This window comes from Pituophis catenifer, unplaced genomic scaffold (assembly GCF_029215685.1).
Source record: "Pituophis catenifer annectens isolate HBS135680 unplaced genomic scaffold, rPitCat1.0.hap2 SCAF_2, whole genome shotgun sequence".
Classification (NCBI taxonomy): Eukaryota; Metazoa; Chordata; class Lepidosauria; order Squamata; family Colubridae; genus Pituophis; species Pituophis catenifer.
The window spans coordinates 28,535,987-28,562,524 of NW_027256882.1; the positions used below are offsets into that span (position 1 = coordinate 28,535,987).

At 41.5% G+C, this 26,538-nt stretch overlaps 1 protein-coding gene and 2 pseudogenes across 1 annotated transcript; all 3 read left to right on the forward strand.

Annotated features, from left to right (window-relative positions):
• Positions 1 to 815: 815 nt before the first annotated feature.
• LOC139311950 (zinc finger protein 84-like) lies at positions 816 to 2,501 on the forward strand (annotated as a pseudogene).
• Positions 2,502 to 10,348: 7,847 nt separating this feature from the next.
• Positions 10,349 to 11,257, forward strand: LOC139310044 (zinc finger protein 436-like). Its single transcript, XM_070934210.1, has 2 exons — positions 10,349 to 10,723; positions 10,806 to 11,257. Exons 1-2 carry the CDS (start codon positions 10,349 to 10,351, stop codon positions 11,175 to 11,177), a joined length of 747 nt encoding a protein of 248 aa, XP_070790311.1. The 3' UTR covers positions 11,178 to 11,257.
• A 4,754-nt stretch (positions 11,258 to 16,011) lies between these two features.
• Positions 16,012 to 26,375, forward strand: LOC139311952 (zinc finger protein 850-like; annotated as a pseudogene).
• The last annotated feature ends 163 nt before the right edge of the window (positions 26,376 to 26,538 follow it).

Here is a 26,538-nt window from a genome sequence, read left to right on the forward strand (position 1 = left end):
CTTTAATAGCCCTCTCTAAGCGGTTTTACCCAAGTAAACAACATAATTTCATGGTTGAATAGATATCTTGGTACTCTTCCATGTGTCAAATGAATCATAATTAATGTAAGAGATTATTTTAGCATTGTGGAATGTTTGCTTTTTTGTTGTAATGTATACTTTTTTTCACATCTTCTGCAACCATTTTATACACAATTAAAGTTACACTTTTCTTTAAAACTTACAGACAAAGAGGATGGCAATAAGAGCACTCTGGACAACTGAGAATAACAAGCAACGTTGAAAAGGAAATAAAATTGAGCCAGAAATCAAAATATACTCCAGTTCCTTCAGAAAACCACACAATTCTCCTTCTCCAGCAGCTAATAGACAAAAGAGAGAAAATTAACATGAGATTTTGAGCTGGAAAAAGTAGAGGATACGAAACTCAAGGATACATTGCATGAAAGATCAAGGAAGATTATTTTTCATTCAGAAAAAGATGGAAATATTTGGAAGTTAGGGGGAAGGAAAAGGTCTTATTGGGCAGGGCACATAGGACAGACAATGATAAACACCACTAAACAATAGATCACACATATTTTTGACCTCAAGAATATCAGTTGTGGAAAAGCTCCATAGATCTGCCTATTGTAGAAAAAGCACAGATTGCAAATCATAGCTGATTAAACAAGAAGATCCCAACTGGAGAAAAGCCATACAAATTATCTGAATATGCCAAAAAGTTGGGTCAGAACAGCTTCCTTGTGGTTCATGGAACGACTCACACAGGAGAGAAGCCATACAAGTACTCCCGATGTGAATACTTTAGTGAGTATGGCAACATGGTAATACATCACAGGACACCCATCACGTAAGAGTGTCAAAATTGTGTGAAAGTATCATTGGAAATTACCATCTCATGAGACAACAAAGGACTCACACAGGAGAGAAACCCTTTCAATGTCCTGATTGTGGGAAAAGGTTCAGTCAGAATTGCAGCCTGGTGACACACCAGAGGACTCACACAGGAGAGAAACCATTTGAATGTCCAGATTGTGGGAAAAGTTTCAGTCACAATTTCAACCTGGTGACACACCAGAGGACTCACACAGGAGAGAAACCATTTGAATGTCCTGATTGTGGGAAAAGTTTCAGTCACAATTGCAGCCTGGTGACACACCAAAGGACTCATACAGGAGAGAAACCATTTGAATGTCCTGATTGTGGGAAAAGTTTCAGTCAGAATTTCAATTTGGTGGCACACCAGAAGACTCACACAGGAGAGAAACCATTTGAATGTCCCGATTGTGGGAAAAGTTTCCTTTGGAATTCTGAGCTGGTGATACACCAGAGGACTCACACAGGAGAGAAACCATTTGAATGTCCTGATTGTGGGAAAAGTTTCAGTCAGAATTCCCACCTGGTGACACACCAGAGGACTCACACAGGAGAGAAACCATTTGAATGTCCAGATTGTGGGAAAAGTTTCAGTCACAATTCCAGCCTGGTGAGACACCAGAGGATTCACACAGGAGAGAAACCATTTGAATGTCCTGATTGTGGGAAAAGCTTCAGTCGCAATTCTGAGCTGGTGATACACCAGAGGACTCACACAGGAGAGAAACCATTTGAATGTCCTGATTGTGGGAAAAGGTTCAGTAACAATTCCACCCTGGTGAAACACCAGAAGACTCACACAGGAGAGAAAACATTTCAATGTCCTGATTGTGGGAAAAGATTCAGAAACAATTCCAGCCTGGTGACACACCAGTTGACTCACACAGGAGAGAAACCATTTGAATGTCCTGATTGTGGTAAAAATTTCAGTCAGAATTCCAATCTGGTGGCACACCAGAAGACTCACACAGGAGAGAAACCATTTGAATGTCCTGATTGTGGGAAAAGCTTCCTTTGGAATTCTGAGCTGGTGAGACACCAGAGGACTCACACAGGAGAGAAACCATTTGAATGTCCGGATTGTGGGAAAAGTTTCAGTCGCAATTCCAGCCTGGTGACACACCAGGAGACTCACACAGGAGAGAAACCATTTGAATGTCCTGGTTGTGGGAAAAGTTTCAGTCACAATTCCCACCTGGTGACACACCAGAGGACTCATACAGGAGAGAAACCATTTGAATGCCCAGAATGTGGGAAAAGTTTCAGTCACAATTCCAGCCTGGTGAGACACCAGAGGATTCACACAGGAGAGAAAATATATGAGTGCCCAGATTGTGGGAAAGATTTCACTACTAAGACTAGCCTTTTAAATCATGTGCTTATACACACGGGAGAAACCATTTAAGTGCCCCAAGAGTGGACGGTGCTTCAGGAAACATTCCATCCTCATTGCACACAAGAAAATGCACACGGATTTTCCAAAGTGATGACTGATGACCTAAAGTAAGGAGTGTAAAGGCTTGAATTTTAAGTTTTAAGATGAGAAATTGACACTTCAATTTGACTACAAAGAATTTGCTGGATTGTTTTTGTCATCAAATATATCATAGAATTAGGAAGGAGGAAAGAAAAAATTGGAACATGTTAGTTTGACAATGGCTAACTGGCTAGCCATCAGCAGCAGAAGTTGCTGGGTATTTATTTCTGCAGAAATTGTGCAATTCTGCAAAAATCATTTTAGGAGTGTTGTAGATGTAGCTTGGATAACATTGTTCTATTTTTCATTAACAGCATTTTCACACATAATTTCTACAACTAGCATCCTTCTCTTTATTAACAAATTAACTTTTTGACTGACTCTTAACCATTTTGTTAGTCTCTCCACAGTTCTCTTTCTTGATGTTTTCCTCCCTTTCTTCCATTTCTTTAGCTTCTTCTTTTTCCTGTTCTTATATCTCCCCTTCAGCCTTTTTCCTTTAATTTTAACTCTATTATTTTCATTCTCAATCTTACCCCATTTATTTCTCTTTTCTTCATATTTGAGATGTATTTTCCCATATCCATTTTTATTCTATCACTATTAAACCCAGTGTGATCATCTTTATCTTTTTTTCCCAATTATTTCCTTTTCAATATTATCTCCTTGTTTCTCTTTCTTCTCATTCATCTTTTCTCTTTTTTTTGCAAGCTAACCAATTCTCTGCTTCTTTATTTCCCTTAAATGCCTCCCTTACTTTTTGAAACATCTCCCTTAGTGTCTCATATTTATCCTCCCAATTCTCCATATTTTCAATGTTAAAAGGCTAGGATTTTTAAGCTTATTCTTTTCATTTACATATGTGGGGGAGGGATGCTTTTCAAGGAGCCACAAGGGGGGCTGAGAGCAGAGTCATTCTGACAGTGTCTTTTAAAATTGCTTGGAAGACCCATTTTTTCCCTAACAATAATGGTTTGTATACTTTGGAATAAAACATATACCTGGAAAAAGTACTTGCAAAACTTGGACAGAAGGAAAAGGAAGGCAGGACTGGACTCATAATCAGTAGCTAGTAGTTCATTGTTATCAGTGACTTCCGCTGATTTTAAACTCATTTTAAGACTGGGATTGGTGACTACTGAAATATTCAACATTGGTCTCAGAAATCTTTGATTTGAACTATCAAACCTCTGATTTGAATTATCAAATCTTTGATTTGAACTTTGATTTGAACTATCAAATCTTTGATTTGAACTTTGATTTGAACTATGGCAAGAAAAATTGTAAAATGGGGCAAAACTCACTTAACCATAATAATTTCTAGATATTTTAAGTGTAGAGAATTCAAGTATTGAGAATGACCCATTATTTCATCTCTTTTTCTGCACTAGGTACCACTATTTGATTTCTTTTCCTTTTCAAATAACAATAGAAAACCCAATACAGTTCAGTATGAATTGGCTTTCCAGTCCTTCCTTGATGCACTTTTTCACATTGGTTATCTAGTTTAAATGTCAAAGGAAAATCAATGATATATTTTTCAGACCTTTGGAGGATCACACTGTCAATTGTTCACACTGCTCAAGCAAAACTAACGGGCGTGAATTAAGTTTTAGCTAAAAAATAGAGCTTTAATTCCAGAAGTCCATTCTTTAAACTTGGACTTCTGGAATTCAAAGGCTCTGGATTAAATGGTACTCCAGACAAAAGATGGAGAAGAGTATCTTGCTTTTAGACATGATAATAGCTGTCTAGAAAGGTGAGTTGGTAGCTATTTTTACATCATCAGAAATTTAATTTATTACCTGTTAAAAATGCAAAGACAAGGAGTACAAGGAGCAAATAAAAGACCTTCATGTTGGGGTTGGTTCTGGACCAAATGTTACTTGTGGGACAGAAACCAGCTCTCAGCCCTCCTTGTGACTTCTTGAAAAGAATCCCCCCCCACACGCTCCACCGCCTGAGGAGGCAGGGGAGGGCTGCAGGTTGATCCCAAGGGGGTCTGGGAATGGGTGTGAATTCATCCCACAGCCCTCTCCATCCCCTCCTCTGTGAAATTGCTTTCTCCCACTCGCTGGTGGTCAGCAAATTCAAAAGGAACCCCCAGCTGAGAATCACTGCTCTAGATTGGTTGATTCAGGGGATTTCTCTAGCGTTAACTAATAGTGTTAGCTATCTTTGTTACAGGGATAAATTTGTATTGGAGCAGCCCGCAGACCTCCCAAAGATTTTGAGGTGGGGAAAGGAAAGTGTCAGCATTTCTGTAAACATTGGGACAATGTAATGCAAAGCTCTCTTGCCAACACATGGGACACCTTTCCTGTTCTTTCATTTCTCTCCCAGGACTCCTTAATTTGTTTAAAAAATTTCTTCAATTAAAGGGGAACATTATTTGTAGCAGTGAAAGTGATATTTTAGCTATGCAGATGGATTATCTTGATTTTGCTGGGATTGGAAGACACCAAAGAATTCCAAGATCATTCATTTCACCCACAAGATTCAAAAAGACAGGTTACAATGTTTTTTAGTAGGTCACATTGCAGTGGGAGGAGATGGGTGATAGGAACAATGGGAAGATTAATAGTAATTCAGACTTAGTAAATAGTTTGACAGTGTTAAGGGAATTATTTGTTTAGCAGAGTGATGGCATTCAGTAAAAAACTTCTTGTTTTCTAGTTGTTCTGGTGTGCAGTGCTCTATAGCGTCATTTTCAGGGTAGGAGATGAAAAAGTTTAGGGGTCTGTAAATATTTTGACAGCCTCTTTTTGACTCATGCAGTATGCAGGTCCTCAATGGAAGGCAGGTTGGTAGTAATTGTTTTTTCTGCAGTTCTAATTATCCTCTGAAGTCTGTGTCTGTCTTGTTGGGTTGCAGATTCAAACCAGACAGTTATAGAGGTGCAGAAGACACACTCAATAATTCCTTTTTAGAACTGTATCAGCAGTTCCTTGGGCTGTTTGAGCTTCCTGAGTTAGAACATTCTTTGTTGTGCTTTTTTGATGATAGGTGTCCATTTTAGGTCTTGAGATATGATAGAACCTAGAAATTTGAAGGTCTCTACTGTTGATACTGTGTTGTCTAGTATTGTGAGAGGTGGAAGTATGGTAGGGTTTCTACTAAAGTCTACCACCATTTCTACGGTTTTGAGTGTGTTCAGTTGTAGGTTGTTCCAGTCACACCACGAGGCTAGTTGTTCAACCTCACGTCTTTATGCAGATTCATCATTGTCTCGAATGAGACCAATCCCTGTTGTATCATCTGCAAACTTCAGTAGTTTAAGAGATGGATCATTTGAGATGCAGTCATTGGTATATAGAGAGAAGAGAAATGGGGAGAGCACAAATCCTTGGGGGGCCCCTGTGCTAATTGTACAGGTATCTGATGTGATTCTGCTTAGCTTCACCTGCTGCTTCCTGTCTGTTAGGAAGCTTATGATCCACTTACAAGAGTGTTCAGGTACCGCTAGCTGGTTTAATTTAGTTAGAAGTATGTCCGGAATGATGGTATTGAATGCTGAAATAAAGTCTATAAAGGGGACTCTTGCATAGGCCTTTGGAGATTTAAGACGTTGTAGGATGTAGTGCAGAGCCATATTAACAGCATCATCTGTCAGTCTATATGAGTAGAGAACACAAACTATCTCCCTGCTCCTAGCCCAGCACTGTCACCCACCCTATCAAATTCAAATAGGTGCCAAATTTCTAAAATTTAAAATAGTAAAATGCTCACTTAATATTACTTAAAATCACTTAATATTAACTGATTATTTTCCTTTTTCTCTTTCCTTGGTGTCATATTTTAGTGCACATCTTTATCATGTCTCATTTTATTATGGTTAGACATTGGAAACCCTTCCAATGATCCCAAAGCCTCTGAATCTCTCTCAGGGCTATATAAAAATATCAAGCAAAATTAAGTAAAGCCAACTTAAGAATCAGAGGGGATGGTCTACATGTCAGGGTTCCAAGTAACAGACCCAACGAAATCAAAACTCTGAGGCCTGAACTCTCCTCAAAGTAATTGTTTATTAGGAATGTCATATTCGCACAGCTGGTGAAAACCAGATTCTGAAGGACCCGAGGTTTTCCCACCCAAATCAAAACCCAAAGTTCTTGCTCTCAGGTCACACATCCATCATATGGTCCAATCACGTCACAGTCCTCCTTTGGCTGTCTTTGGTCCACGCCTTCACATCACCTGGTGTGGACGTCCTTGGTTCCCATGGGAAAGAATGTTGTTATGGCTACAATTTTGCCCAGTTATCTCTACCTCTCCCCTCACATTCCCACAGCAGCAACCAGCCTTGCTGTGTCAGTCCTGAAGATTTCCAAAATGGTTTCAGGGCTGACAGGCTGCCCCCACTCAGCTGAGAAGGAACTCTTGAAAGAGAGAAATCAGAGGTTTACCAGGCTCACTTTCAACACCCCCCACAGTTGGCCCCTTGGGCTTAACTAGGATATTTGTCATGAAACTGTTTAAGCAATCTGTCTGCTTTTACATCCCAGGTCTTAACCCAGGTAGCTTCAGATAAGGGGTATCCCTTCCAGCGGACTAGGTATTGCAAGTGAGCCTGCTGCAAATGAGAGTCTAAGATCTTTTTTACCTCATATAATGAGTTTCCCCTTGTACTAAAATAGGCCTTGGGACGGCCCAGTGTATTGGCCTTAGCTGAGAGCCTGCTGCGGTTTTTAGCAAGCTGCTATGAACACCGAGTGCACTTTCCCTAACAAGCGTTTTGAGTCTAAGCTGAACAGTAACAGGATTTATCTCTATCGGGAAAGGCCCTCTGAACTTAGGACCTAATTTTCTGCTGGGCAGTTTGAGTTTTAGATACTTTGTTGGCAATTATACATTGGCTCTGACTTGCAGCTCCTCAGTGAACTGTTTCTTCAGCATTTCGAATGCCTGCTGGCAATCCAGGGACCATGCCAGTGACTGACTGGGCTGCGGTTCTTCAGCTTCCTATAGCCATCTTCCCACGTGATGGCAGGGCCCCACTTGTCCAGCCATGCTAGGCCCAGGATGACGGACTCTGTCATTTTTGGCACCGCTATTAATCGGATGAACTCCCAGTGACGGTGCATTTGAAGCCTCACTGGTTCAGTGACCAGGGTGGCTGGGACACTGCCTATTAGTGTCCCATTATGTTGCTCGGCGTAGAGGAACTTCCAGATGACTCATCAGAGGAAGGTGGTGTGCAGAGTGGTTTTTCTGCTCTTCCCAGGGACGAAGCAGCAGCTGGCAGGTGAGTTGAGGGCTGCAGGTGGGAGGAGAGTCCTGGAGCAAGTCGGGCTGTTCAGTTTCCTCCACGGCCTGGAAGCGGAGAAGCAACTGGGCTGAAGCCTCTCAGCTGCTGCTGCTGCAGGTTCCTTCCCTCCCCAAATGGAAGCCCACTGGTGCTGCAGGCTGTGAAACTGGTGGCTGCAATTTTTTGCTGTGGGAAGATTGAAAAAGTCTCCTTCAAGGGAAGGTTGATTCTTTGGGAATGGCTTCCCTCCAGAGGTTGTGGCTGCTCCCTCACTGGAGGTTTGTAACAGAGCTGGAAGGGACCTTGCAGGTCTTCTATTCTTACGCCCTGCTCAAGCAGCAGACCCAACTCCATTGCAGACAAATGGCTGGCCAATCTGTTTAAAAGCCTGCACTGATGGATCTCCCACAACTTTTGAAGGAAAACCGTTCAATTGGTTAACTGTTTTCAGTGTCAGGAAATTTCTCCTTAGTTCTAGGCTGCTTCTCTCCTTGATTAGTTTCCATTCAGTTTCTTGTCCTGCCTTCAGGTGCTTTGGAAGAATAGGTTGACCCCCTTTTCTTTGTAGCAACTCCTCAAGTATTGGAAGACAGCCATCATGTGACCCTCTAGTCCTTCCTTTCAATAGACAATTCCTTTCCAATTCCTGCAACCTTTCTTCGTATGTTTTAGCCTCCAGCCCTCTAATCATCCCTACTGCTCTTCTCTATGCTCTTTATAGAGTCTCAACACCTTTTTTTGTAATGTAGCGATCAAAACTGGTTGCAATAATCCAAGTGTGATCTTACCAAAGGATTATAAATTGGTACTAACACGTCACATGATCTGGATTCTAGCCCTCTGTTTAAGCAGCCTAGGATTGTTTTGGCTTTTTTGGCCACTGCAATACAGTGTTGGCTCATATTTAGGTGATTGTCCACTAGGACATCCAAAATCCATTTTACAATTGCTGCTATTGAGCCAGGTTGTTCCTACATTGCCATTTGGTTTTTCTTGGTTAAATGTAAAACCTATTTTTTTTCCTCTCCATTGAATTTCATTTTGTTGCATAGGGCCCAGTGTTCAAATCTATCAAGAATCTTCTGTATCTTGAGTTTGTCTTTTGGGGTGTTGGCTATTCCTGCCAGTTTAGTGTCATCTCCAGATCTGATGATTTCCCCTTCTATTCACTTATCAAAATTGTTTATGAAGATACTGAAGGATACTGGGCCTAAGATAGAACCTTGGGGTTCTACCCCACTGTTTACTTTCCTCCATGTAGATGTAATTCCATTGATTGTTCAGTGCGGTTTGTCAGACAATGGTGATGCTATCCAACCCATATTTTCTTTTTTACCAAGACATTGATTGTGTTCTACTTTATCAAATGCCTTACTGAAATTCCATTATACTATGTCCACAGCATTTTGCTGGTCTGTTTATTTAGACATTTTCTCAAAGAAGGAAATAAGATTTCTTTGGCATGATCTTTTTTTGACAAACCCATGTTGGCTTCTGGTTATAAGTTTGCTTGCTTCTAGGTGTTTGTAGATCTGTTGCTTGGTTATCTTTTTCAGGATCTTCACAGGCATTGATGTCAGGTTGATTGGTTTGTAGATTTGTGAAAAGTTTCCCCTTTTTTTAAGATGGGAGCTATATTAGTGTTCTGAACCAAGTCACGCTAGCAAGGCAGGGTTTAAGTAGCATCTGTTTATTCCGGTCTGCTCTCCCTCCCTGTGGATCGAGTGGACGAGCGGCTCTTCTTAATCAGAGGTGGTCTGGAGACTGTCACCTCTGCTGGCCCTCTGTAGTTGCTCTGCTTGGTTTTTTTTACTTCCATGTCTTGCCAATAAGCATGGTGTTTCCTATTGGTGCTGCATCCATGTATTAACCAGGTTCAATTGAGGTATTGAGCACCTTTTGGGATGTTCAGTTGTATAGGTAGTACTTGCCTATTTGTTCCCTGAGCCTTCAAAGTTACTATAACACTGTAAAGGCTGATGCACACCTGGTCCACAAATTTGTGGTCATCGTAGCACATGTTCAGTGACCACACGTCAGCAGTGGTTGCTGTGGTTATGAAGGTGCAGGAAAAACAGATGGACCAATTTGGGTTCTGCCAACTGGTGCACATATACAATTGCTGCTGTATCCCATATGCATGATCCCCATTTATGATCTCCCCAGCTAGATTCTGACAAGTAAGTCAGTGGAGATACCAGCAGGAATTTGAATCTGAAATTCCCTTTAACAATCCACAGTGATTTGCTTAACAACTGCAGAGGATCACATGTAAGTTGGCACTCTCATGTGACATCATGCTCATGATCAGGCTGCTTAGTCATGCAGATGCCAGTCCAAATTGCCGTCAGTAAATGAGGTCTGCTTGAATTGAAATATCACCAGAGTAGTTGTGGACAGTATTTTCTGCCAGATTTGGAGCTGAGGATTTCCATGAGCAAAACGAGCTATGTATTTGGTGATAAGCCTTTGCACTGTAAGAATTTGTGTTTGACCCAAATCAACAAGAGAATTGTTGGGAAAGTGTTGGGAAAGCTCTAGAGAGACCCCTGTTGTGGGAAAAGCACAGATTGCAAATCACAACTGATTATGCACAAGAAGATCCACACAGGAGAAAAGTCTTAAAAGTGCTCTTAATGTGCTAAATACTTTAGTGAGCATGGGAACATGGTGATACATCAGAGGACTCACATCATGTAGGAGTGTCCAGATTGGGTGAAAATTTCATTGGAAATTCCCACCTCATGAGACAAAACTCACACACAGTGAAAAAAAAAACATTTGAAGGAGAGAAACCCTTTGAATGCCCTATCTGTGGGAAAGGTTTCAGTCACAATTACAGCCTGATGAACCACCAGAGGACTCACACAGGAGAGAAACCTTTTGAATGCTCCGATTCTGAAAAGGGTCTCAATCAAAATTCCAACCTGGTGATTCACCAGACGACTCACATAGGAGAGAAGCCCTATCAATGTCCTAATTTTGGGAAAAGTTTCAATCACAATTCCAGCCTGGTGACACACCAGAGGACCCACAAAGGAGAGAAACCATTTGAATGTCCTGATTGTGGAAAATGTTTCAGTGAGAATTTCAGCCTGGTGAAACACCAGAGCACCCACATGGTTAAAAAGCCATTTGAATGTTTGGATTGTAGAAAAAGTTTCAATCATATTTCCCAGCTAGTGAAACACGAGGTCTCACACAGGAGAGAAACCCTTTGAATGTCCTGATTGTGGGAAAAGTTTCAGTAACAATTCCCACCTGGTGACACACCAGAGGACTCACTCCAGGGAAAAACCATATATGTGTCCAGATTGTGGGAAAAGTTTTCTTTGGAATTCCCGGCTGTTGAGTCACCAGAGGACTCACACAGGGGAGAAACCATACGAGTTCCCAGACTGTGGGAAAGATTTCAGTACTAAGGATAGCCTTCTAAATCATATGCTTATACACACAGGGGAGAAACCATGGAAGTGTCCTGAGTATGAACGGCGCTTCAGAAAACCTTCCAACCTTATCGCACACAAGAAAATCCACCTGAGGCCCAAAGTGATGAATGTAAAGAAGGCTTGAATTTCATTTCAAATGTCCCATTGTATTTTCAGCTGAGAAATTGACTCTTTAATTTGACTACAAAGAATTTGCCTAATTTTTTGTCATCAAATAGGTCATGGTCTTAGATGGGAAGGATCAAAGAAAAAAAGTGGAACATGTTAATTTGATAGGGACTGTTTGGCCATCAGCAGCAAAAGTTGCTGGATGTTTATTTTTGTAAAAATTGTACAATTTCTTTCTTTTGGGTGTCAGGTTCTTCAGGGCCTCCTGCTCAAGTAAGGGATTGGACTAGAAGATCTCAAAGGTTCCTTCCAGCTCTGTGGTTCTGTTATGTACTTGCTGTTTTCTTGGCAACAGTCTCTGACTGATCTGACACTGTCTTTTCTGAGATGATTGTTTTTCTTACTTTCATGTCTAGCCAAAAAGCACAGTCTTTCCTATTGGTACCCATCCATGTATTAACCAGTTTCAACTAAAAAAAGCTATTGGGGACCTTTTGTGATGTTTAGTTTGTGTATGTAGTCCTTGCTTATCTTGTCTCCTGAGCCTTCAAAGTTACAATGGCACTGTGAAAGCAGACATACAGCTGGTCCCCAAATTTAGCACTTGCTCAGTGACCACACGTCTGCAGTTCCTGTGGTTATGAAGGTGCAGGAAAAGGAGTTGCACCAGTTAAGGTTCCACCAAGCAGTGCACATTTATGATGGTTGCAGCATCCCACATTGCTGATCCCCATTTGTGACCTTCCCAGCTATCTTCTGAGAAGCAAAACCAGTGGGGATGCCAGCAGGAAGTTGCAAGCCAAGGCCGTGTGAGATTGCCTTTCACAACCCACCGTGATTTGCTTAACAATGGCAGAGGAACAATACTCCAATATTTATGTTGTCACATGCCCACCATAAATGTGTTGGAAGAAATATCCATCTGGTTCAGTTCCAAGCTGGGAGAAAAACATGGAAGCTGATTGGAAACATGGTTTATTGATGAAGCCAAACCACACACAAAGACAGCATGCAATTCTGGGTCAGCTGACCCACTGGTTTGATGAATACATGGATTTTTATAAGTTTCAAAGATGCTGCTAGCTAGGGGGTTGTGCAATGTCTGAAATGGCTTTAGGAGATTGTGCAATGTAGTGAGCCCTGTGTCTTCTCCTAATTGCTTTATTATGTCCTAAAGGGTCTTAATCCCATCATCCTGGAGCTGAAAGTCTTTTGTTTTAGCAATAGCAATAGTAGTTAGACTTATATACCGCTTCACCGTGCTTTTAACAGCCCTCTCTAAGTGGTTTTACAGAGTCAGCATATTGTCCTCACCAATCTGGCTCATTTTACCCACCTCAGAAGGATGAGTCTGGTGAGATTCGATCTGCCAAATTGCAGGCAGCTGGCAGTCAGCAGAAGAAGCCTGCAGTACTGCACTCTAACCACTGCGCCACCACTGCTCTTATAGATAGGCTGGCCCAATCTTTCTTAATGGGCACAAAATGCTTGCTGGGGGCTATTAAGAAAGACTGAGTCTGCCTTCCTACCTCTAAAAAACCCCATGTTTCTCCATTTCTCATTTAGGGAAATATAATATTCTGCCTTTTTAATATTTCCCAAAATATTTCATTCTTCTGGGGAGTGGTGCTGACTTTCTACAAATCATAAAAAGCTCTTTACATTGCCAACATTCATTTGAGGTGCCTTTATACATTCTGGACAATTTGTACAGTGATAGATACACACAGTACATCATCTTATAAAACTTTTCTTTTATAGTTTAATGTGAATTTTAGATCTTTCATCCACATATTCTCCCATTGTTCAAGCATGATTTACATCCAAAGTTCTTTGCCACTGAATCATAAAATGCTGTACATAGTCATCCTCCATGTTCCACTACAGTTTATAAACCTTAAAAATAGCACTCCCTTGGAGTATCTTGACTTGATGGGACTGGCAGGTCCCAAAATCTTGGGAGCCACAGAAAATCAGTTTTAAACTTTTGGGATGTAGAGAGGTGTTGATCTCTATCGAGAGCCACCCCCTAAGATAGCAAATTCTGCCAAAAAAAGAATACGATTCTGTCAATGACTACTTCAGCTTCAACCACAACAATACCTGAGCCAATAAGAGATACAAACTTAAGGTAAACCGCTCCAAACTCAATTGCAGAAAATACGACTCCAGCAACAGAGTGGTCAATGCCTGGAATGCACTACCTGACTCTGTGGTTTCCTCCCCAACCCCCAAAACTTTAACCTTAGACTATCTACTGTTGACCTCACCCCATTCCTAAGGGGTCTGTAAGGCATAAGCGCACCATCGTCCCTGTCCTCATGTCCCTTTTTACTCTTATTCTTTTCATGCATTCCAATTATTTTTAAGCTTTTATATGTTTTGTTATATATGCTTGACAAATAAAATAAATAAAAAAACTTTCAGGGCTCAGCACGTAGCTAATTTCATAATCTTAGTGGTATCACATTTCACTCTTGTTTGGGTCAGTTGCCAGAAGTCAAAAATGACGGTAGCATTTAATCAGTGAAAACCTCCTGCAACCGCCTTAGATAAGAGAGGGGACAAGCGTGTTTTCCTGCCTGCCTGGAGATGGCGCTCAAACAGGCAACACCAGTGGCTAGAAAGCGGACGGTACAAGCCTGTGGTTGTGTTTAAGGAGTTAAAATCATCAAGTACTGCATTGCTAGAAAGGCTGGGAGGAGAGGAGACGCGCAGAGGAACTTCCTCTTCCGGATGGCTGATGGGAGGAAGTTGGTGTGCAGAGCGGCTTTTGTGCTGTTTCCATGGTGGAAGCAGCAGCTGGCAGGTGAGTGGAGGGCAGCAGGTGGGAGGAGAGTCCGGGAGCAACTTGGGCTGGAAGCGGAGAAGCAACTGGGCTGAAGCCTCTCAGCTGCTGCTGCTGCAGGTTCCTTCCCTCCCCAAATGGAAGCCCACTGGTGCTGCAGGCTGGGAAACTGGGGGCTGCAATTTCTGCTGCTGGGAAGCTTGAAAAAGTCTCCTTCGAATGCAGGTTGAGTCTTTGGGGCTGGTTTCCCTCCAGAGGGAGCTCCGTCACTGGAGGTTTGGAAGAGAGCTGGAAGAAACCTTGGAGGTCTTAATGATGTTTCAGACAAATGGCTGTCCCGTCGGTTTAAAAGCCACCAGCAATGGAGCCCCCACAACCTCTGGAGGGAAGCCATTCCCGAAGAATCAACCTTCACTCAAAAGAGACTTTTTCAGTCTTCCAGGCAGCAGAAAATTGCAGCCATTCCGTTCCACTGGCTAATTGTTCTCACTGATGGGATTTTTCCTTAATTCCAGGTGTTTTTCTCTCCTTGATTAGTTTCCATGCATTGCTTCTTGTCTTGTCCTTCTGGTGGAAAAGAAGTTGACCCTTCAAGTATTGGAACACTGCTATCATGTCACCCCTAGTCCTTCCTTTCACTAGACGATTCATTCCCAATTACTGCAACCCACTAATTATCCCTACTGCTCTTCTCTGTGCTCTTTATAGAGTCTCCACGCCTGTTTTATATTGTGGTGATGAAAAGTGGTTGCAGTAATCCAAGTGTGATCTTAATCAGAGCATTATAAATTGGTACTAATACTTCATGTGATCTCGATTCTATCCCTCTGTTCAGGCAGGCAGAGTTTCTCAGGCTTCTTGAGTTGTTTTCCCATTGAATGATTGATTGATTGATTGATTGATTGATTGGTTCAATTTATATGCCGCCCTTCTCCGGAGACTCAGGGTGGCTTACAATGCGTTAAGCAATAGCCTTCATACTTTTGTATATACCTGCTTAGTAGGGCTTTCACACCCACCCCCCCAAGCGGTGTTCTTTTTTATACAAAGTTAGCATATTGCCCCCACAATCCAGGTCCTTATTTTACCTACCTCGAAAGGATGGAAGGCTGAGTCAACCTTGAGCCTGGTGAGATTTGAACTTGCAGTAATTGCAGGCAGCTGATGCTAGTTAACAACACTTTAGTCTGCTGCGCCACCAAGGCTCTTGTATAAGATTTTCATCCATGGAATCCTTCCCAAGCTGTCTCTTGGTTTGTTAAAATCAGCTGCTTTAAAGTCTAAGATTTTACTCTATTGCTTGTGTCTGCATTATATTGAATTCCAGTATGCCATTGTCACTCTTCCCCCTATTTATCTGCAACTTCAACCCCCCCCTCCCTTATTATTTTCTCTCTGTTAGTAAAAATTTGCAAGTTGGCACTGTCATGTGACATCATGCTTCATGACCGGCTGCTTAGTGACACAGAAGCCAGTCCCAACTGCACTCAGTAAGTCAGGATTGCTTGAATTGGGAGGTCACCAGAAAGGGTTGTAGACAGTATTTTCTTCTCTTATCTGCAGCTGAGGACTTTCATGAGCAAAACTGGTGCTTCAAATCTTGCAGAGGCTTTCGACATCATTTCCTCAGTTAAAGCCCCACATCTCTAAATTTAGCTCAGAAGGTTTGACATTAACCATTTTGGGACATTCTGTCAGGCTGAAAACTCATGGAGCTTCCACATATATCATTTGTAGGTGTTTGTATCTGTATTTCTTTCTGTATGCATATATCTGCAATTATACAATCTATCCTCAGTACAGCCAGATATATTTGAGGATAACCCTTTGCAGTGCCAAGAATTTATGATTGACCCAAGTCAACAACATAATTTCATGGTTGAATAGATATCTTGGAACTCTTCCATGTGTCAAATGTATCATAATTAATGTAAGAGATTATTCTGGCATTGTGGCATGTTTGCTTTTTTGTTGTAATGTATATTTTTTTTCACATCTTATGTAACCATTTTATACACAACTAAAGTTACACTTTTCTTTGAAACTTATAGACAAAGAGGATGGCAAAAAGAGCACTCTGGACAACTGAGAATAACAAGCAACGTTGAAAAGGAAATAAAATTGAGCCAGAAATCAAAATATATTCCAGTTCCTTCAGAAAACCACAGAATTCTCCTTCCCCAGCAGCTAATAGAGAACAGAGAGAAAATTAACATGAGATTTTGAGCTGGAAAAAGTAGAGGATATGAAACTCAAGGACACATTGCATGAAAGATCAAGGAAGGTTATTTTTCACTCACAAAAAGATGGAAATATCTGGAACTTAGGGGGAAGGAAAAGGTCTTATTGGGCAGGGCACATAGGACAGACAATGATACAGGCCTTGCTCTGGGAAGAAGCAAGCAGCTGTAATCAAAACACTACTAAACAATAGTAGATCTAAACAATAGATCACACATATTTTTGACCTCAAGAATATCAGTTGTGGAAAAGCTCCATAGATCTGCCTATTGAAGAAAAAACACAGATTGCAAATCATAGCTGATTAAACAAGAAGATCCCAACTGTAGAAAAGCCATACAAATTATCTGAATATGGTAAAAGGTTTGGTCAGAGCAGCTTCCTTGTGGTACATGTAACGACCCACACAGGAGAGAAGCCATACGAGTGCTCCCAATGTGAATACTTTAGTGAGCATGGCAACATGGTAATACATCACAGGACGCCCATCACATAAGAGTGTCCAAATTGTGTGAAAGTTTCATTGGAAATTACCACCTCATGAGACAACAAAGGACTCACACAGGAGAGAAACCCTTTCAATGCCCTATCTGTGGGAAAGGTTTCAGTCGCAATTCCAGCCTGCTGGCACACCAGAGAACTCACACAGGTGAGAAACCATTTGAATGTCCTATCTGTGGGAAATGTTTCAGTCACAATTCCAGCCTGCTGTCACATCAGAGAACTCACACAGGTGAGAAACCATTTGAATGTCCTATCTGTGGGAAATGTTTCAGTCACAATTCCAGCCTGCTGGCACACCAGAGAACTCACACAGGTGAGAAACCATTTGAATGTCCTGATTGTAGGAAAAGTTTCAGTCAAAATTCCAGCCTGGTGACACACCAGAGGACACACACAGGAGAGAAACCATTTGAATGTTCTGATTGTGGGAAAAGTTTCATTCACAATTCCAGCCTGGTAACACACCAGAGGAGTCACACAGGAGAGAAACCATTTGAATGTCCTGATTGTGGGAAAAGGTTCAGTACAAATTCCAATCTGGTGACACACCAGAAGACTCACACAGGAGAGAAATCCTTTCAATGTCCTGATTGTGGGAAACGTTTCAGTCAGAATTCGAGCCTGGTGACACACCAGAGGACTCATACAGAAGAGAAATCCTTTCAATGTCCTGATTGTGGGAAAAGTTTCAGTCAGAATTATAAGCTGGTGACACACCAGAGGACTCATACGGGAGAGAAACCCTTTGAATGTCCTGATTGTGGGAAAAGTTTCCGTAACAATTTCAGCCTGGTGACACACCAGAGGACTCACACAGGAGAGAAACCATTTGAATGTCCTGATTGTGGGAAAAGTTTCAGTCACAATTCCAGCCTGGTGACACACCAGAGGACTCACACAGGAGAGAAACCATATGAATGTCCTGATTGTGGGAAAAGATTCAGTAACAATTCCCATCTGGTGACACACCGGAAGACACACACAGGAGAGAAACCATTTGAATGTCCTGATTGTGGGAAAAGTTTCAGTCAGAATTGCAGCCTGGTGACACACCAGAGGACTCACACAGGAGAGAAACCATTTGAATGTCCTGATTGTGGGAAAAGGTTCAGTAACAATTCCAATCTGGTGACACACCAGAAGACTCACACAGGAGAGAAATCCTTTCAATGTCCTGATTGTGGGAAAAGTTTCAGTCAGAATTATAAGCTGGTGAGACACCAGAGGACTCACACAGGAGAGAAACCATACGAGTGCCCAGACTGTGGGAAAGATTTCAGTACTAAGACTAGCCTTTTGAATCATGTGCTTATACACACGGGAGAAATAATTTAAGTGCCCCAAGAGTGGACGGTGCTTCAGGAAACATTCCATCCTCATTGCACACAAGAAAATGCACACGGATTTTCCAAAGTGATGACTGATGACCTAAAGTAAGGAGTGTAAAGGCTTGAATTTTAAGTTTTAAGATGAGAAATTGACACTTCAATTTGACTACAAAGAATTTGCTGGATTGTTTTTGTCATCAAATATATCATAGAATTACGAAGGAGGAAAGAAAAAATTGGAACATGTTAGTTTGACAATGGCTAACTGGCTAGCCATCAGCAGCAGAAGTTGCTGGGTATTTATTTCTGCAGAAATTGTGCAATTCTGCAAAAATCATTTTAGGAGTGTTCTCTGCATTTTTATCATAATAAATGATAGAAATGCCACATGCAGAATACCAGCCTTCTTCTCCCTGGGTATCCTCGAGATTTTCCGTCCCAGAATTTCCCAGGCAGCATCTCTTCGGGATAAGAGCGCTCAGGCTGTAGTTAGAGATTGTGGGTCCTCATACAATGAAAAAACAAGAGGAAAGAGAAATAGTTTATCTTTTCCTAACAATTCATTGCACCAAGCATGTCTGCTCAGATTGTGAATGAGGCACGCAAGTGGTAGAAACCAGATGAATATCAAATATATTGGGGGAGTTTGGGGCAGTGACAAAAGCAGTGTAATATTTCAGATGCAAAGGCTACTCTGCCTTGCATGTGACCTTCATGGAGAAGAGCTGTAGGAATATTGAGTTGAGAAAAGGGATTGTGTTTTTGAGTACAGGATCTCCAGGTTCATTCGCAACTCCTGTTGTGATCTCCTTCGCTTGGAGGTTCCTCCTTGTTAGTCTTTGATGGCTGGGAGGTGTGAGCAGAACCAAGGGATTGATACTTTTGTGGTTCCCCCCCTTGGTAGGGAAATGTGACAAACACAATTGTACAGTAGTTGTTTCATTTCTAAAACAGCATTGCATAAGACTCATGAATAGATTTTGAGGGGGGGAAAGGAAAGTGTCAGCATTTCTGTAAACATTGGGACAATGTAATGCAACGCTCTCTTCCCAACACATGGGAGACCTTTCCTGTATTTTCATTTCTCTCCCAGGACTCCTTAATTTGTTTTAAAAATTCCTTCAATTAAAGAGGAACGTTATTTGTAGCAGCGAAAGTGATATTTTAGCTATGCAAATGGATTATCCTGATTTTGCTGGGATTGGAAGACGCCAAAGAATTCCAAGATCATTCATTTCACCCACAAGATTCAAAAAGACAGGTTACAATGTTTTTTAGTAGGTCACATTGCATCTGATCCCTTTGAAGGATACTCGGTGACCAGGAGCAGATCAGGACTGGCATGTGGAGAAACCAAGATGTAACTCAATGGTCGGTCTGGATAATCACTGGGGACTTTCCATGACTGAGAATAGGATACGATAGGATTGAATGGAAATGAATTCTGTATTGGCCAAGTGTGATTGGACACAAGGAATTTGTCTTTGGTGCATATGCTCTCACTGTACATAAAAGACAAGATACATTTGTCAAGAATCATAAGGTACAACACTTCATGATAGTCATAGAGTACAAATAAGTAATCAAATCATAGTAGGAAACAATATAAATCATAGGGATGCAAGCAACAAAGTAACAGTCACACGGATTTGATTTAATTAAACTCGATTTAAATCATAATTTTTAAAGAGCAACTATCATCTCTGCTACTCGTTTGACCTGCTGTTGACTCACTGATAGTCCCAGTGTTGCAGAATATACAGCCTTGTGCTACATAACTAAGCTACATTTCATGCTGAATAAAAAAAAATATTTATGTATCTTAAATAGAAAACTATCTTATGATAGATTTTTACCCCAAAAGTTTTTTATTAAAATAAATTCAATAAAAATAAAAAAATCTGATTTAAATAAAAAAATCCAATTTAAATAAAAAAAATCCGATTGTTTTGATTTTTTTAAAAAAAATCATTGATTTTTATCCACCCTGTTCATAAAGTCATAAGTGGGAGGAGACGGGTGATAGGAACAATGGGAAGATTAATAGTAATAGTAATTCAGACTTAGGAAATAGTTTGACAGTGTTGAGGGAATTAAATACATGGCAGAGTGATGGCATTCAGTAAAAAACTGTTCTTGTTTTCTAGTTGTTCTGGTGTGCAGTGCTCTATAGCCTCATTTTGAGGGTAGGAGTTGAAACAGTTTAGGGGTCTGTAAATATTTTCACAGCCCTCTTTTTGACTCATGCAGTATGCAGGTCCTCAATGGAAGGCAGGTTGGTAGTAACTGTATATTCTGCAGTTCTAATTATCCTGTGAAGTCTGTGTCTGTCTTGTTGGGTTGCAGAACCAAATCAGACAGTTATAGAGGTGCAGATGACACACTCAATAATTCCTTTTTAGAACTGTATCAGCAGTTCCTTGGGCTGTTTGAGTTTCCTGAGTTGGCGCCAAAAGAACATTCTTTCTTGTGCTTTTTTGATGATATTTTTGATGTTAGGTGAATAATGTTCAAGCATTATTTACATCCAAAGTTCTTTGCCCACTGAATCATAAATGCTGTACATAGTCATCCTCCATGTTCCACTACAGTTTATAAACCTTAAAAATAGCACTCCCTTGGAGTATCTTGACATAATGGGGCTGCCAGGTCCTAAAATCTTGCGAGCCACAGAAAATCAGTTTTAAACTTTTGGGATGTAGAGAGGCGTTGATCTCTATTGAGAGTCACCCCCTAAGATAGCAAATTCTGTCCAAAAAAAAAAAAAAAGATTCTGTCAATGATTATTTCTGCTTCAACCACAACAATACCTGAGCCAATAAGAGATACAAACTCAAGGTAAACCACTCCAAACTCAATTGCAGAAAATACGACTTCAGCAACAGAGTGGTCAATGCCTGGAGTGCACTAGCAGACTCTGTGGTTTCCTCCCCAAACCCCCAAAACTTTAACCTTAGACTGTTTACTGTTGACCTCACCCCATTCCTAAGAGGTCTGTAAGGCATAAGCGCATCATCCTGCCTACTGTCCCTGTCCTCATGTCCCTTTTTACTCTTATTCTTTTCATGTATTCCAATTACGTTTATGCTTTTATATGTTTTCTTATATATGATTGACAAATAAAATAAATAAATAAATAAATAAAATGTCATGAACTTTCAGGGCTCAGCATAAATGACGGTAGCATTTAATCAGTGAAAACATCTTGCAACCGCCTTAGATAAGAGAGGGGACAAGCTTGTTTTTCTGCCTGTCTGGAGATGGCGCTCAAACAGGCAACACCGGTGGCTAGAAAGCGGACAGTACAGCAGGCGGCGCCTGTGGTTGTGTTTAAGGAGTTAAAATCATCAAGTACCGCATTGCTAGAAAGGCTGGGAGGAGAGGAGACGCGCAGAGGAACTTCCTCTTCCGGATGGCTGATGGGAGGAAGTTGGTGTGCAGAGCGGCTTTTCTGCTGTTTCCATGGTGGAAGCAGCAGCTGGCAGGTGAGTGGAGGGCAGCAGGTGGGAGGAGAGTCCGGGAGCAACTTGGGCTGGAAGCGGAGAAGCAACTGGGCTGAAGCCTCTCAGCTGCGGCTGCTGCAAGTTCCTTCCCTCCCCAAATGGAAGCCCACTGGTGCTGCAGGCTGGGAAACTGGGGGCTGCAATTTCTGCTGGTGGGAAGCTTGAAAAAGTCTCCTTCAAATGCAGGTTGAGTCTTTGGGGCTGGTTTCCCTCCAGAGGGAGCTCCGTCACTGGAGGTTTGGAAGAGAGCTGGAAGAAACCTTGGAGGTCTTAATGACGTTTCAGACAAATGGCTGTCCCGTCGGTTTAAAAGCCACCAGCAATGGAGCCCCCACAACCTCTGGAGGGAAGCCATTCCCGAAGAATCAACCTTCACTCAAAAGAGGCTTTTTCAATCTTCCAGGCAGCAGAAAATTGCAGCCATTCCGTTCCACTGGCTAATTGTTCTCACTGATGGGATTTTTTCCTTAATTCCAGGTTTTTTTCTCTCCTTGATTAGTTTCCATGCATTGCTTCTTGTCTTGTCCTTCTGGTGCTTTGGAAAAGAAGTTGACCCTTCAGGTATTGGAACACTGCTATCATGTCACCCCTAGTCCTTCCTTTCACTAGACGATTCATTCCCAATTACTGCAACCCACTAATTATCCCTACTGCTCTTCTCTGCACTCTTTATAGAGTCTGGACGCCTGTTTTATATTGTGGTGATGAAAAGTGGTTGCAGTAATCCAAGTGTGATCTTAATCAGAGCATTATAAATTGGTACTAATACTTCATGTGATCTCGATTCTATCCCCCTGTTTAGGCAGCCAGAGTTTCTCAGGTTTCTTGAGTCGTTTTCCCGTTTAAGATTTTCATCCATGGACTCCTTCCCAAGCTGTCTCTTGGTTTGTTAAAATCAGCTGCTTTAAAGTCTAAGACATTAGTTTGATTTTGCTCTATTTGTTTGTCTCTGCATTATATTGAATTCCAGTATGCCATGGTCAGTCTTCCCCCTATTTACCTGCAACTTCAAACCTCCCCCCTTATAATTTCCTCTCTGGTAAAAAAACATTTAGATCACTATAGGAGATCCTTAGTTCCCTTTTCTACCTTTTGGATGACAAGTTGTCATTTAGATTCATTAGGAACCTTTTAAGACAGGGGTGAGAAACTGGCGGCCCATGGGCTGGATGCGTCACATGCAGGCCACACCCACCCCAGCTCCACAAATGGGTAGAATGTCACAAAATGTCACGTGATGGCAACATGACATGGCAAGTTTGACACCCGTGCTTTAAGACAAGATTGGCCAGCCATTTGTCTGGAATGTTATAGGGTATCCTGCCTGAGAAGGAGATTGGACTAGAAGACCTCCAAGGTCTCTTCCGACTCATAACCTATTCTGTTACGGGCTTGCTATTCTCTTGGCAACCAAATTGCAGTGATTATGCCACTAGTTTTTTTCTAGGGTTTATGTTTTTTAACTTCCAGGTCTTGCCAAAAGCACGATATTTCCTATTGGTGCCGCATCCGGGTATTAACCAGGTTCAACTGGCTTTACCGTATTTTTTGGACTACAAGACGCACCTGACTAAAAGACACAACTGAAATTAGAAGAGGAAAACAACCAAAAAAAGTTTTTGGCCTACCTTTTTTCGGGCCTTTTCCAATCTTTTTTCGGCCTGTTTCTGGGGCTATTTTCAGCTATTTTGGGTGATTTTTCAGCTCGTTTTTGAGGCTTTTTTTGGTCCATTTTTGAGGATTTTTGCCAAAGTTTATGAGGCTTCTTTGGGGCTGTTTTTGAGGCTTTTGGGGGCCATTGTCGAAGCTTTTTTGCCCGCTTTTGAGGCTTTGGGGGGGCTGTTTTTGAGGCTTTTTTGTCAATTTTTGAGGCTCTTTTGGCCCATTTTGAGACTTTTTTTGGCCCATTCTTGAGACTTTTTTTGGCCCGTTTTTCCAAAAACAGAAAAACGTTTTCGTGGTTATGGTTATGTGGTTATGAAGGTGCAGGAAAAGGAGAGAAACCAACTTGGGTTCTGGCAACCGTTGCACATTTATGATGGCTGCAGCATCCCACACTCAGGATCCCCATTTGTGACCTTCTCAGCTAGATTCTGAAGCAAAATTAGTAGGGATACCAGCAGGAAATTGCAAGTCGCAGTTTGTGGAACAGATGCAAGTTGGCACTGTCATGTGACATCATGCTTCATGACCGGCTGCTTAGTGACACAGAAGCCAGTCCCAATTGCACTCAGTAAGTCAGGATTGCGTGAATTGGGATGTCACCAGAAGGGGTTGTAGACAGCATTTTCTTCTCTTATTTGCAACTGAGGACTTTCATGAGCAAAACTGGTGCTTCAAATCTTGCAGAGGCTTTCGCATCATTTCCTCAGTGCAAGCCCCACATCTCTAAATTTAGCTCAGAAGGTTTGACATTAACCATTTTGGGACATTTTGTCAGGCTGAAAACTCATGGAGCTTCCACATATATTCATTTGTAGGTGTTTGTATCTGTATTTCTTTCTGTATGCATATATCTGCAATTATATAATCTATCCTCAGTACATCCAGATATATTTGAGGATAACCCTTTGCAGTGCCAAGAATTTATGATTGACCCAAGTCAACAACATAATTTCATGGTTGGATAGATATCTTGGTACTCTTCCATGTGTCAAATGAATCATTATTAATATAAGAGATTATTCTAGCATTGTGGCATGTTTGCTTTTTCGTTGTAATGTATACTTTTTTTCACATCTTTTGCAACCATTTTATACATAATTAAAGTTACACTTTTGTTTGAAACTTATAGATAAAGAGGATGACAATAAGAGAACTTTGGACAACTGAGAATAACAAGCAACATTGAAAAGGAAATAAAAGCCATATATTTTGAGCCAGAAATCAAAATATATTCAATTTCCTTCAGAAAACCACATAATTCTCCTTCTCCAGCAGCTAATAGACAAAAGAGAGAAAATTAACATGAGATTTTGAGCTGGAAAAAGTAGAGGATACGAAACTCAAGAATACATTGCATGAAATTATTATTTCACTCAGAAAAAGATGGAAATATTTGGAAGTTAGGGGGAAGGAAAAGGTCTTATTGGGCAGGGCACATAGGACAGACAATGATACAGGCCTTGCTTTGGGAAGAAGCAAACGGCTTTAATCAAAGCACCACTAAACAATAGATCACACATATTTTTGACCTCAAGAATATCAGTTGTGGAAAAGCTCCATAGATCTGCCTATTGTAGAAAAAGCATAGATTGCAAATCATAGCTGATTAAACAAGAAGATCCCAACTGTACAAAAGCCATACAAATTATCTGAATATGGCAAAAAGTTTGGTCAGAACAGCTTCCTTGTGGTTCATGGAACGACTCACACAGGAGAGAAGCCATACGAGTGCTCCCGATGTGAATACTTTAGTGAGCAAGGCAACATGGTAATACATCACAGGACACCCATCACGTAAGAGTGTCCAAATTGTGTGAAAGTATCATTAGAAATTACCATCTCATGAGACCACAAAGGACTCAGACAGGAGAGAAATCATTTGAATGTCCTGATTGTGGGAAAAGTTTCAGTCACATTTCCAGCTTATTGGCACACCAGAAAACTCACATAGGAGAGCAACCATTTGAATGTCCAGATTGTGGGAACAGTTTCCGTAACAATTCCAGCCTGGTGATACACCAAAGTACTCACACAGGAGATAAACCGTTTGAATGTCCTGATTGTGGGAAAATTTTCAGTCAAAATTCCCACTTGGTGACACACCAGAGGACTCATACAGGAGAAAAACCATTTGAATGTCCTGATTGTGGGAAAAGTTTCAGTCGCAATTCCAGCCTGGTGACACACCAGAGGACTCACACAGGAGAGAAACCATTTGAATGTCCTGATTGTGGGAAAGGTTTCAGTTGCAATTCCAGCCTGGTGATACACTAGTGGACTCACACAGGAGAGCAACCATTTGAATGTGCTGATTGTGGGAACAGTTTCCGTAACAATTCCAGCCTGGTGATACACCAAAGGACTCACACAGGAGAGAAACCGTTTGAATGTCCTGATTGTGGGAAAAGTTTCAGTCGCAATTCCCACCTGCTGACACACCAGAGGACTCACACAGGAGAGAAACCATTTGAATGTCCTGATTGTGAGAGAAGGTTCAGTAACAATTCCAGACTGGTGACACACCAGAAGACTGACACAGGAGAGAAACCATTTGAATGTTCTGATTGTGGTAAAAGGTTCAGTAAAAATTCCAATCTGGTGTCACACCAGAGGACTCACACAGGAGAGAAACCATTTGAATGTCCTGATTGTGGGAAAAGTTTCAGTTACAATTTCAACCTGGTGACACACCAGAGGACTCACACAGGAGAGAAACCATTTGAATGTCCTGATTGTGGGAAAAGTTTCAGTCGCAATTCTGAGCTGGTGATACACCAGAGGACTCACACAGGAGAGAAACCATTTGAATGTCCTGATTGTGGGAAAAGTTTCAGTCACAGTTCCAGCCTGGTGATACACCAGAGGACTCACACAGGAGAGAAACCATTTGAATGTCCTGATTGTGGGAAAAGTTTTAGTGATAATTCCAGCCTGGTGAAACACTGGAACACTCACACAGGAGAGAAACCATATGAGTGCCCAGACTGTGGGAAAGATTTCAGTACTAAGACTAGCCTTTTGAATCATGTGCTTATACACACGGGAGAAACCATTTAAGTTCCCCAAGAGTGGGCGGTGCTTCAGGAAACATTCCACCCTTATTGCACACAAGAAAATGCAGATGGATTTTCCAAAGTGATGAGTGATGCCCTAAAGCAGTGGTTCCCAAAGTGGCCGGTACCAAAGTGGGGGGCAGTAAGATGACTTAGGGGGGCAGTTAAAGGCAAGAGGGGGGGCAGGGGGGTGCTAGAGGCAAAAGGGGACGGCAGGGGGGCACTAAGTGGCAAGGAGGGTGGCAGAGGGTGCCCCCCCTTTGGCCTGTGCCTCGCAGCAGTTACCTCCTTGTAA